The sequence below is a fragment of the Xenopus tropicalis genome, chromosome 7 (assembly GCF_000004195.4).
Source record: "Xenopus tropicalis strain Nigerian chromosome 7, UCB_Xtro_10.0, whole genome shotgun sequence".
Classification (NCBI taxonomy): domain Eukaryota; kingdom Metazoa; phylum Chordata; class Amphibia; order Anura; family Pipidae; genus Xenopus; species Xenopus tropicalis.
This window is the reverse complement of record NC_030683.2, coordinates 103,366,486-103,378,269: the sequence shown is the minus strand read 5'-3', so window position 1 is coordinate 103,378,269 and position 11,784 is coordinate 103,366,486. Positions and strand designations below refer to the sequence as shown.

The 11,784-nt window shown below is 40.7% G+C and overlaps 1 protein-coding gene across 1 annotated transcript; it reads left to right on the top strand.

The window, feature by feature from the left end:
* Window positions 1-909: 909 nt before the first annotated feature.
* On the top strand, window positions 910-8,819 carry LOC116412373 (extracellular calcium-sensing receptor-like). The gene is made up of 7 exons (XM_031906532.1): window positions 910-932; window positions 1,315-1,485; window positions 2,294-2,585; window positions 4,240-5,049; window positions 6,299-6,520; window positions 7,187-7,310; window positions 7,897-8,819. Exons 1-7 carry the CDS (start codon window positions 910-912, stop codon window positions 8,817-8,819), a joined length of 2,565 nt encoding a protein of 854 aa, XP_031762392.1.
* The last annotated feature ends 2,965 nt before the right edge of the window (window positions 8,820-11,784 follow it).

The following is an 11,784-nucleotide window of genomic DNA, read 5'->3' as shown; positions in this document are numbered from 1 at the left end:
CGCAAATTGTATTGGTAGCGAAAAAGTCGCAACAATTTCCGAAAAAGTCGCAAAATGTTTGTTTTCCAATCGGAATTTTTCCAATTCGGATTCGAATTCGTGTCTTAGTAAATCAGCCCCTATGAGTCAGCTTCCTGCTGATTGGCTCAGATCACACATTCCTAAGGGGGGGGGAGGGAGTTCTTAGCATTCTTGAGTGAGGGGGGAGCTGTGTGTCTCTGGCACAGGAAAACAAACAGACAAGAAATCCTTTATCTTTGGACAGAGAACTCAGTGCAGCATTTCTGTGAGTGCTTATGGCTGCTTTTACATAGACCTTTCTGATAAAGCTTACTTAGTTTTTACCTTTCTTTCTTTTAAGTATAAACAGATTAGTTGATGTAACAATTTATTATCAGGAATGTAAGACAATGTAATGGCTTAGAACTTTTGCATAGCATTGCACTAAGAATATATTGTGATTGGTATTCAGATATGAGAATGGTTTCTTGCTTATGTCTGTGACCTTACCATGGGGTTTTTGTTTTTGTTTTTTTCGTTTCATCTACTGGCAAAATATGAGTATTCCCAAGTTTCAGTGGGCTCAATGCAAGTAATAGGAAGGATTAAATAATGAGCAGATGTAGTGCCACCATCCCATGCCTGAAAGGGACCAATTTGGCCCCCACCGGATCAGTATCTTGTCCCTTTTGGGCAGTGACCATGTGCATTAAATGCCCTAAAGATTATTATCCCATTTTTCTATCCTATGTACTGACCCTGAGGACAAAGATAATTATACATGTTTAATTAGCTAATAATTAACCAACATATGTATCTGTATGATGTCACAGAAAATCTAAGAATTCAGTGCAATATAAAAATCAGCTTCTTGCTATTAGCATTACTGCAGTTGGAATACTCTCTATCATGCCACTCTCAGAATTTTCCTGGTAATAATTTACTCTTCTTTTAAAAATTGTAGTTTCAAAGTTTATGTTTAAATAAAAAAATTTTTATTATAGTACAAGGGACAAACATCTATAGCTTCAGGGCCTCACAGATACATAACCAAATGATATTATACATGCTAAAATATTCATTTAAAGCAGGATACACAGAGAACATTGTAGGGCTGCTTGGATTTTGATTAGGGTTCTATATAGGTAATTTAATCCTTTAAACACTAAATAAGGATTGTTTATTACCAATGTGGATTTATGCATCTTAGTTACCATTAAGTACAATGCACTGTGTCATTATTACAGAGAATTTCTAATCTTTGCCCTAATTCCTTTGCAGTAAATGTTTCTTGAGCTTGCTGCTGTTTATTAGTTGGAGTGCTATAGCGACGGCTGAATCGGTGTGCAAGCTGCCTTTGGATAATCTGCAGGTCTATGAAAAGGATGGAAACATTCTAATGGGAGGGCTTGTCCCTGTGCATCTGAGACCTGACAACATCAATGTAAATTTTACCAAAAAGCCTGACTCTGCAAAATGTGATAAGTAATGACCTATTTCCCTTCTTATATACTGTATATATCTGTATATAAATAGCTTTAGTACATCTATATTTTCTATGTAGTATTGTGAACTAGGTGTTATAGATGTTTGAAGATCGCAGAAATAGCTTGGCAAATTATTGCAGGGAAGTATTTAGCCCCATAACATATAATTTAAAGCAGTGGTTCCCAACATTTTTTGCACCACAGACCGGTTTCAAGCAAGACAATTTTTCCAAGGACCGGGGATGGGGGGTGCGGCGGTACTAGTTAAATTTTATATTATGCACTTTACTATTAATATTATTATTACATACAGCTTAATAAAGTACTTTGGTCCTTGTCGTAATCAGTAGAAATCTTCCTGGGCTTCGCATAGCTATTGTCATGGCTGAAGTTGGGATCACAAGTAATTGGGAGCAGAGGTGGCCCGGTTCAGCACAGGCCACGGCCCGGCACCGGTCCCCGGACCGGTGGTTGGGGACACCTGATTTAAAGCACTGCTACATACTAGCATTTAACTAGACAAGTAAAGGCAGCCGTACACTGGCTGACACAGTATGTTTTTCAGTCATGAATTAACAATTAGAATTTCCAAAACAATATTGCCTGACCTGTGAGAGCACCTATGAGTCCAGGCAATTACAAATGAAACTGTTTCCAAGCATTTTGTTACCTGCCAAGCTGAAAATCACCTATAACCCTAATAGTAGTTTCAAGTTGACTGCAGCCCTTACTGTTCCATGAGTTAAAAAAAATAAACCTGAACATGTCTCATTACATTCTCTTCCAAGCTCCATTTTTTGTTTCAGATTTTATACTCTGCGTTACCAAGAAGTACTTGCGATGGTATATGCCATAAATGAAATTAATAATGATACCAGTCTTCTACCAAATGTAACTCTTGGTTTCCGCATATATGATTCTTGCTACAAGGAATCCAAAGCTATGGAGGGATCTATGAGAATTTTATCAGGAATACAGAAAGCAACCCCGAATTATAGGTGTGAGTCAAATTTTAAAATAGCTGGTATAATTGGAGATCTCCAGTCCTCTTCATCCCTTGCAATGGCAAGAATTTTGGGACTTTACAGATTTCCCCAGGTACAGTAATAATAGGCTCCTCAAGCAGTAGGTTGTCACTGGTAGATTTTTTTCATTTCAAATTCATAAAATTTTTTATTTCAAAATCCCATTAATTACAAATTGTCCTGAGTTTTAAAATTCGTCAACAACAAAATACACGCCCTACAAGTCAGATATATAAAAACGGATGTTTTACAAGGGGCAAGGTACAAAGTCCAAAAAAGTACAAAGTCCAAAAAGCTTGCCCAAAGAAGGGTTGTGTGATGCAACAAGGTGTCACTTACTTTATAAGCAGCTCACACATTTATAAATGTAATAAGTTCTTATGCCTGTGTAACCCCAATACACTCCTTACAAGTCAGATGTATGTAAATTGATGTTTTACAAGTGGTAAGTCCAAAAAAGTACAAAGTTGGGGTGTAGTGCAACTGCAACTCACTTAGGGCGTGTGCAAGCAAACGAAACAATGGGCACCAGAAGGTTCTTTGTGATAAACCAGAACTTAACTTGTTTATTGTCCAAGACAATGGTCCACAGGGTTATAGCAATACTCACACAGAGGAGATATCAGGCAATTGCACAGAAGGTAGAAAAATATGGTGTCCACCCATATAGCCCACCTCAGCCGAGGGTGGGGAAATTAAGGACCACCAACCAGCACGGCCTCCCTGTGGAGAGTAGCCTGGCCAAGTATCTGTGTCCTCAGGGTGTCCCTTAGCAGCCAAGGATCCCTCACAGCTGACTATGGATCAGGGATAGGAACTGACCTGATTCCTGCATCTTAACCGTGTCCTGCTCTAAGGCAACAATGCCTGTAGGCAAGAGTACTTCCAGCTAATCTCTCCTGGTTGGAGCCAGAAACTGCTCTTTCTAACTAATCTCACTATCTCACTTTGCTAGAAAGTGCTCTTTCTAAATTATCCTGATACTCACTACTCCTCATTCACATGGTCCCTGTTCCCCGAGTTATTCGTAGCCTCTAGGGTAATCACTTTTCTGGGGCCCTGTTGATCCCAGGCTCAGTTGAACTTCCACCTGGGTCAGCAGATGCAGCCAAAGAGGAAGACCCACCCCTTTGCTAAACATTATATTGAAGTGCCAAGGGACTGGTCTACCTATTAACCAATAAGGCACATATGCTAACGGCACACTAGATACATGGGCCTCTGCCCAGCAACAGGACAAAGAAGGAAGGGACATATTAACCCTATGGGTCCCTACACCTGTTTTACTGCTGGCTTGCTTACTTTTAAAGTAGTCGATTGGCCGACCCAAAAGTCTTCTAATTTGAAGCTTGTCTTAGTGGTTGCACAGGTTTGGGTTACAAAGGACAGCTACTTTGAAGGAGACGTTGGCTAGTGTATAAATTAGTATGGGAATGTTCGACAGGCATACATTAAGGCCCTTTAGCCCCTGCATATGCCCTTTAGCCCTCAACCTATGGTCCCTGATATCACAGAGTTCAGATTAAGCCAAGTGATCATTTGGGATGCAGGATTCGGGATTAGGGCCTGAAGTGGGCTAAAATATTACTGACTTTGTACTGTGCAGAACAAGCAGGCAGCATCACTCTAGTGACAACTGAATTATCAGCTCTGCTTAATTAATGAACCCTAATAACTTCTAAATGATGATGAAAGCAACTTTGCTAACCATCCTATGTTTATTTCAGATAGCCTATGCATCGGCATTATCAGATCTGCGTGATAAAATTCAGTTTCCTTCTTTCTTACGTACACTTCAAAGTGATCAGTTAGCACCCATTTATATTATCAACTTGATGCTCCACTTTGGGTGGACTTGGATAGGACTGCTGGTTTCTGATAATGATTTTGGTCTCTATAGTAGTGAACTGGTAAGAAAACAAATCGAAGCAGCTGGAATCTGTGTGGCCTTCTTTATGAAGCTCTCTGCACAGCACACCAGATATCAGACACTTTCTATACTGCAGGCCATTAGAAAATCCTCAGCTAATGTTGTATACTTCTACTGCTCCATGCCTGAAGTAATCCCTTTTATACGAGTGGCCACAGAGCAGAAAACATCTGGCAAGGTTTGGGTTGCACATGCTAGTTGGATCTCATCTCCAATATTTTCCTATAAAGAATTTTGGAAAACATTAAATGGAACCATTGGATTCATCTTTCCATTCATAAGAATTCCAGGATTCGGAAACTTCCTCTACAGCATTCACCCCTCCTTATATCCAGAGGATATCTTTATAAAATCATTCTGGGAAACAAGTTTTGGGTGCTTGTGGTCAAACCAAAGTCAGAATCAATCTGCAAATACTTCTCTTCCATACTGCACAGGGGAGGAAAACCTTAAAACTTTAGCACAAAAGGGCTACAACGAGGAGAGCGTTAGATATGCCATCCTTATTTATAATGCAGTTTATTCTCTTGCCCATGGAATAAATGACATGATTTCTGGGGAGTCTTCCTCCTCAGGTTTTAATATCACCCAGCTTCAGCCATGGAAGGTGAGATATTATTGGTTGCCAAAATGTAGGCTTTTGGGTTCAGATCCAATGTGCATTTATGTGTGCATCCTCCCTTCAGGTCTCTGGATTAATGGGACCAATGTAAGACAGGGACTCGTTAACAACCTCGCTAAAAAGGTGATGTTAAGTTATGTTAATGAGCACAAGCCCGACTCTATGGATATTAAGGCATAATGCACCCTTTATGGTTTTGTTGAGTCAATCGAACTCTCCTTCAGATACAAACACAGAATTTAGAAGGTATCATTAGATAAATCTGTCTACAAGAAATGACCTTACTAAAGTTTCCTCTGATTGATAGCATCCCTGCAAGCAAGTGTTGGTAGGTGACTGCCGCAAGAGATGAAAAGCATATAAATGTATGAATAAATGTACATCTGCCCTTTGGTAAAGCTTTAGCAGGAGAATAACACTAAGGCTGATGCCACACGCGGCGTAGGGCTGATTTTTTCGGCAAGCGGAAAAACGCTTGCTGAAAATTCAGCCCTACGCCTGCTACTTGTGCCTGCACCCGAATGAATGGGATACGATCGGGTGCAGGCACATGTAGCCGATATACGCACGAAAACGCGTGAGAATGCAAAGTCTCGCGTTTTCATGCGTATATCGGCTACATGTGCCTGCACCCGAGCGTATCCCATTCGGGTGCAGGCACAAGTAGCAGGGGTAGGGCTGAATTTTCGGCAAGCGTTTTTCCGCTTGCCGAAAATTTCAGCCCTACGCCTCGTGTGGCATCAGCCTAAATGTGTACCAAATCTAGGGCTGGGCTGGATACAAGCTGCTATCAGGTGTTGCTGTAAGGCTAATGCCACACGAGGCGTAGGGCTGAAATTTTCAGCAAGCGGATAAACGCTTGCCGAAAATTCAGCCCTACGCCTGCTACTTGTGCCTGCACCCGAATGAATGGAATACGCTTGGGTGCAGGCACATGTAGCCGATATACGCAAGAAAACGCGAGACTTTGCATTCTCACGCGTTTTTGTGCGTATATCGGCTACATGTGCCTGCACCCGAGCGTATCCCATTCATTCGGGTGCAGGCACAAGTAGCAGGCGTAGGGCTGATTTTTCGGCAAGCGTTTTTCCGCTTGCCGAAAAAAAATCAGCCCTACGCTGCGTGTGGCATTAGCCTAACAGATATCTACAGGTGAATGTTATTCCAGATAAAATCATTTAGCTGTTAAAATTTTGAACCATTGTTATTTTTTGCCTTTGTTCTATTTCCTCAGTTATTACACTACTTAAGAAAAGTACACTTTAACAATACCGCTGGCCAGAAATTATACTTTGACATTAATGGAGAACAACCATCAATTGCAGACTTTGTCAATTGGCAAGCGCTCCCTGATGGAACCACAAAATATGTCAGACTTATTAATGGCATGCAAGGATCTCAGTGGGATGAGGCCAGCAAAAACATTAATATATTCTGGAGTGGAGGCTTCACAGAGGTCAGCAGAAATCATGTGCATTTTCTGTTTTCTGTTGCTTCTAGCTGCAGAATTGGGGTTAAACTCTGATGGTGTATAAAGGCAGGATGGCAGAGAATTTACTGACCCCATGCTAGGCACCCCTGCCTGTCTTTCTGTAAGCTGCCATCAGGAAATTTCAGATTGTTCCATACTGTTGTTACTGAAATATGAAAGGAACCAAAACAATTGCAACTTGCTTTTATCAACTTAAAGATGTGGCACAATTCATCATTAAGGGGCTCATATATCAATTCTCAATGCAATGGTTAAAATATTCTGATACATAAAGAGTTACAAAGCTACGGCTTAAAAAAAAGCATTGATTTAATTTTACCAGAAATCTTATTCATTTTGAAGAATAGAGTTACACTGGTCAAAGCAGCCAAAACCACTCTTACAAATTAAAAGTAGGCACAGCAGTAAATGATTTGATAAATGGGTCTGTGGGTCCTCCACTGAGAGAGTTTACATTATTGGCATACACAAAATAATGTAAAAGGCACATGAAAATGGAAAAATGGGATGGGCAGGAATGATAGCAAAACCAAAATGGTAATGATTATGTGAGCTAGGATGTTTGTAGTAGAGTAGTAGGGTTCATAGCTTGGTCACTTGATTCTCGTTCTGCTAATGTCTGTTTTGTAGGTGCCTTTATCCATATGCAGTGAGCGATGCCCCCCAGGTTACAGAAAAGCCCCCCGAAAAGGACAGCCAGTCTGCTGCTTTGATTGCATTTCCTGCTCAGATAATGAGTTTAGCAATGAAACAGGTAATCAAAATGAACAGGCCACAACTTTCTTGTTCTATGCTTATTATTATCATTTTTATTATTATCATCATCCAAAAGCATAAAATAAGACCAAGAAGGCAATATAGAACATGTTTGCCCATTCTAACTAATTCTCAAAACAGCCTTAATTTAAACAAAATGTTCAGTGAGTTTTTGGTTTAGGATTCTTCTCTTCCCCACACCACCTTTGCACTCTGTTCTTCCTTTGCTCTTTTGCGCTCCAGTTTCTTGTATCTCAGCCTCTATCTTCCACTTCATTTTTAAGTTACTTGTACTGTCATCTTCTACGCATTGTTTCACACTTTCAAGTCAAGTTTTGTTCTGCTTCCCTTAATAATATAAGTTTAATTTCTAAGAAAAATATTTCTCTTAATGCCTACAGGTTGGTCTCCTACACTTGATTTTACATTGCCTCCATTTGTAGATTGCTGCCCTTCCCTTCCCTACATGAAACATGCTTTGCAGGGGACCAATGGACCAACAGCAAGGCAATAAAATGAAAATATTTCTGTTGGTTCGCTAAACAATGAAAACTGCTAAAAAAAACCCCACCTTATAATTACAGATTCAATAGTGTGCACGAACTGCCCTGAATGGATGTGGCCCACTGAACAGCACGATGGCTGCCGCCCTAGATCCTTAGAGTATCTTGCTTATGAAGATCCTTTGGGTGGAACTTTAGCTTCTCTTTCAGTCGTCGGGTCTCTTATTCCTCTGAGCATCCTGGGGATTTTTTTAAGAAACTCAAAAACTCCAGTTGTAAAAGCCAATAATAGAAACCTCAGTTACCTTCTTCTTTTTGCTTTGTTTTTGTGCTTCCTCTGCTCTTTAATGTTCATTGGTGCTCCTGTACACCTAATCTGTGTCCTTCGACAAATTACATTTGGGGTCAGTTTTGTACTGTGTGTTTCATGTGTCTTGGGAAAGACCATCATGGTGGTTATTGCTTTTAATGCCACTCAGCCAAAGAGCAGCAGACGAATGTGGCTAAATTCTCGTATCCCCAACACATTAATAATTGTTTGCATGACTATACAACTCATTATATGTAGTGTCTGGGTTATGCACTCCCCATCTTTTAAAAATAATGACATAACATCAAAGTTAGGAGTCACAATTCTTGAGTGCGTTGAGGGTTCTCCAGTTGCTTTTTGGTGCATGATGGGATATATGGGGTTTTTAGCTACTTTATGTTTTGTTGTTGCTTATTTTTCAAGAAACTTACCAGGCAGTTTCAATGAAGCTAAAATGATCACCTTTAGTATGCTGATATTTGGGGCAGTTTGGATCTCCTTCATCCCCACCTACCTCAGTACCAGAGGGAAAGAATCGGTGGCAGTGGAGATATTTGCTATTTTATGTTCATGTAGTGGACTCCTGGCGTTACTTTTTTTCCCCAAGTGCTACATTATAATCCTGAGACCAGAAATGAACAATAAGGAATTCCTCACAGGAAAGAGAGGCTTTAAACATAGTAAAGTGAAATAATGTGTACAAATGATTTATATTGTAATGTCAGTTATTTTGTTATTTAATAAAAACTGTTTGAAAAAGTGCTGATGCTATCTATCCCTGCAAGATACTATTTTGCCTTTACTAATTTAATTTAGTTACAGTAGGGGTCATTTACTACTGCTTCTGGCACAAGTGCGGGACCACTAAGGCACTAGGGACTTGTAGTAGGGGGGAGTGATATGCTCAGCTACTTGTGCCAAATTTACAGTCCGGTGCTGAGCACAGTGTATGAGAGTGCAGAGTACAGTGAGGCAGGTGTATATATGAAAAATATACCAAAGTATGGCACACACAGTTTGGAAAAAAATGAAGAGTTTTTTGATGAAAAAAGTAGATATGCAATAAAAACTAGCATATGTAGTATGGGATCTAGAAACCTATTATCCAAACAGTTCAAAACTACAGGAAGGCTCTTTTCCAGGGGTGTCAAACTCAATTGCACAGGGGGCCAAAATTCAAAACACACTTTAGGTCGCGCGCCGAACACCTGGCATCTTTTTTTGGTAACAAGTTATGTACCTGTGCCAGCAGCTATATTATTGCCCTATGTACCAGTGCTAGCAGCCATATTATTGCCCCATGTACCTGTGCCAGCAGCTATATTATTGCTCCATGTACCTGTGCCAGCAGCCATATTATTGACCCGTGTACCTGTGCCAGCAGCCATATTATTGCCCCGTGTACCTGTGCCAGCAGCCATATTGCCCTGTGTACCTGTGCCAGCAGCTATATTATTGCCCCATGTACCTGTGCCAGAAGCCATATTATTGCCCCATGTACCTGTGCCAGCAGCCATATTGCCCCGTGTACCTGTGCCAGCAGCCATATTATTGCCCCATGTACCTGTGCCAGCAGCCATATTATTGCCCCATGTACCTGTGCCAGCAGCCATATTGCCCTGTGTACCTGTGCCAGCAGCCATATTGCCCCGTGTACCTGTGCCAGCAGCCATATTGCCCCGTGTACCTGTGTCAACCAAAAAATCAAGCAAGCGCCAGAACTCCGCGCTGCTCCGGTTTCTCCCACAGCTCTCTCTGTCCGCTTGAATGACGGCGAATGCGTGCACCAACCCTATGCGCATGTGACACAGCGGACCGGATATAATTACATGCCGGGCCGGATGTGGCCCGCGGGCCACCAGTTTGACACATATGCTCTTTTCCATAGAGTCCATTTTAGGCAAATAAAGCAAAAATTCTAATTTTAAAATGATTTCCTTTTCCTCTGTAATAGAATAGTGCCCTGTACTTGATAGTAATTGCATGACTCCATATGGGCGGCAAACAATCCTACTGTGTTTATTTCATGTTTAAATGATTTATAACAGACTTATTTTGTGGAGATTTAAATTACAGAAAGACCCCTTATCCAAAAATCCCAGGTCCCAATTAGATGAGAAGATGATCTTTTCATAATTCTGAGCTTTCTGGATAACAGGTTTTTAGATAATGAATCCTATACCTGCACCACTTTTTTACATACCTGCATGTGTTTCCTACAGGTCTACTGTGTATAATATTTCATTGACAAAGCACCATTTGTGTTGCACTGTATGGAGGTCCAAACATACAGCACCCATGCATATTTAAGGGTGAAGGAAAGGCTAATAAAGAGTTAATCTCAAGCTGCAGGCATACCTTCAGTTGTCTCAATAGTGCCCTTAAGTCTCCCCATATTTCTCCTGTTCAGATGATCAGAAATCTCAAAAAAAAAAATGCAGAGCTCTTTAAAGAAAGTTCCCATAATGCCTCACTCCTGCACCGAGACCAAGACCGGTGTGCATGCACAGTTTGTAAGACTATGAGGCACAATTACTAATCCACGAACGCTCCGAATGCGTCCGAATGCGTTTTTCGTATTGATCTGTATTTTTTCGTCGCGTCACAACTTTTTCGTATTATCCCCGACTTTTCTTCACCTTACCGAAATTTTCGGATTGAACGAAAGAACGTTCGTTGCACAACGAACGTTCTTTCATGCGCAAGTGCACTGATCGAGCCCATGCAGACATGCACTGAAGGATCAAAGTGAGAAAGGTTTCCCCGGCGTTTACGATTGTTCAATACAGAAAATTTGCGACGAAAAGTCGTGAAAAATACGTAAAAGTCGCGACGGTGACGAAAAAGTTCAGAAATTTTTGTTTCCAATCCGAATTTTTGCCGTTTGGGATTCGAATTTGTGGATTAGTAAATATGCCCCTATGAGTCAGCTTCCTGCTGATTGGCTGAGATACACATTCCTAAGGGGGGGGGGAGAGAGTTCTTAGCATTCTTGAGGTAAGGGGGAGCAGGAGAGGTGAGAGAGGAGAAAGCTGCATGTCTCTGGCACAGGAAAACAAACAGACAAGGAATCCTGTTTCTTTTGATAGAGAACTCAGTGCAGCATTTCTGTGAGTGCTTATGGCTGTATTTACATAGACCTTTCTGATAAAGCTTACTTAGTTTTTACCTTTCCTTCTCTTTTAAGTATAAACAGATTAGTTGATGTGAACATTTATTATAAGGAATGGAAGACAATGTAATGGCTTAGAAATTTTACATAGCATTGCACTAAGAATGTATTGTGATTGGTATTCAGATATGAGAATGGTTTCTTGCTTATGTCTGTGACCTTACCATGGAGTTTTTGGTTTTATTTCGTTTCATTATCTACTGGCAAAATATGAGTGTATCATATTCCCAAGTTTCAATGGGCTCAATGCAAGTAATAGGAAGGATTAAATAATGAGCAGGTGTCATGCCACCATGCCATGCCTGAAGGGGGCCAATTTGGCCCCCACCGGATCAGTATCTTGTCCCTTTTGGGCAGTGACTATGTGCATTAAATGCACTAAAGATAATTATGATACCATTTTTCTATCCTACGTAATGACCCTGAGGACAAAGATAATAATACATGTTTAATTAGCTAGTAATTAACCAACATATGTATCTGCATG

What these genes read in the sequence shown, in the direction of transcription:
- LOC116412373 (XM_031906532.1), top strand. Translation starts at nt 910, where the DNA reads ATGCCACTCTCAGAATTTTCCTG. An exon ending in CCACTCTCAGAATTTTCCTG is followed by an intron (nt 933 to 1,314) that starts GTAATAATTTAC and finishes GCTGTTTATTAG; the next exon opens with TTGGAGTGCTATAGCGACGG. An exon ending in TGAGTTTAGCAATGAAACAG is followed by an intron (nt 7,311 to 7,896) that starts GTAATCAAAATG and finishes TTATAATTACAG; the next exon opens with ATTCAATAGTGTGCACGAAC.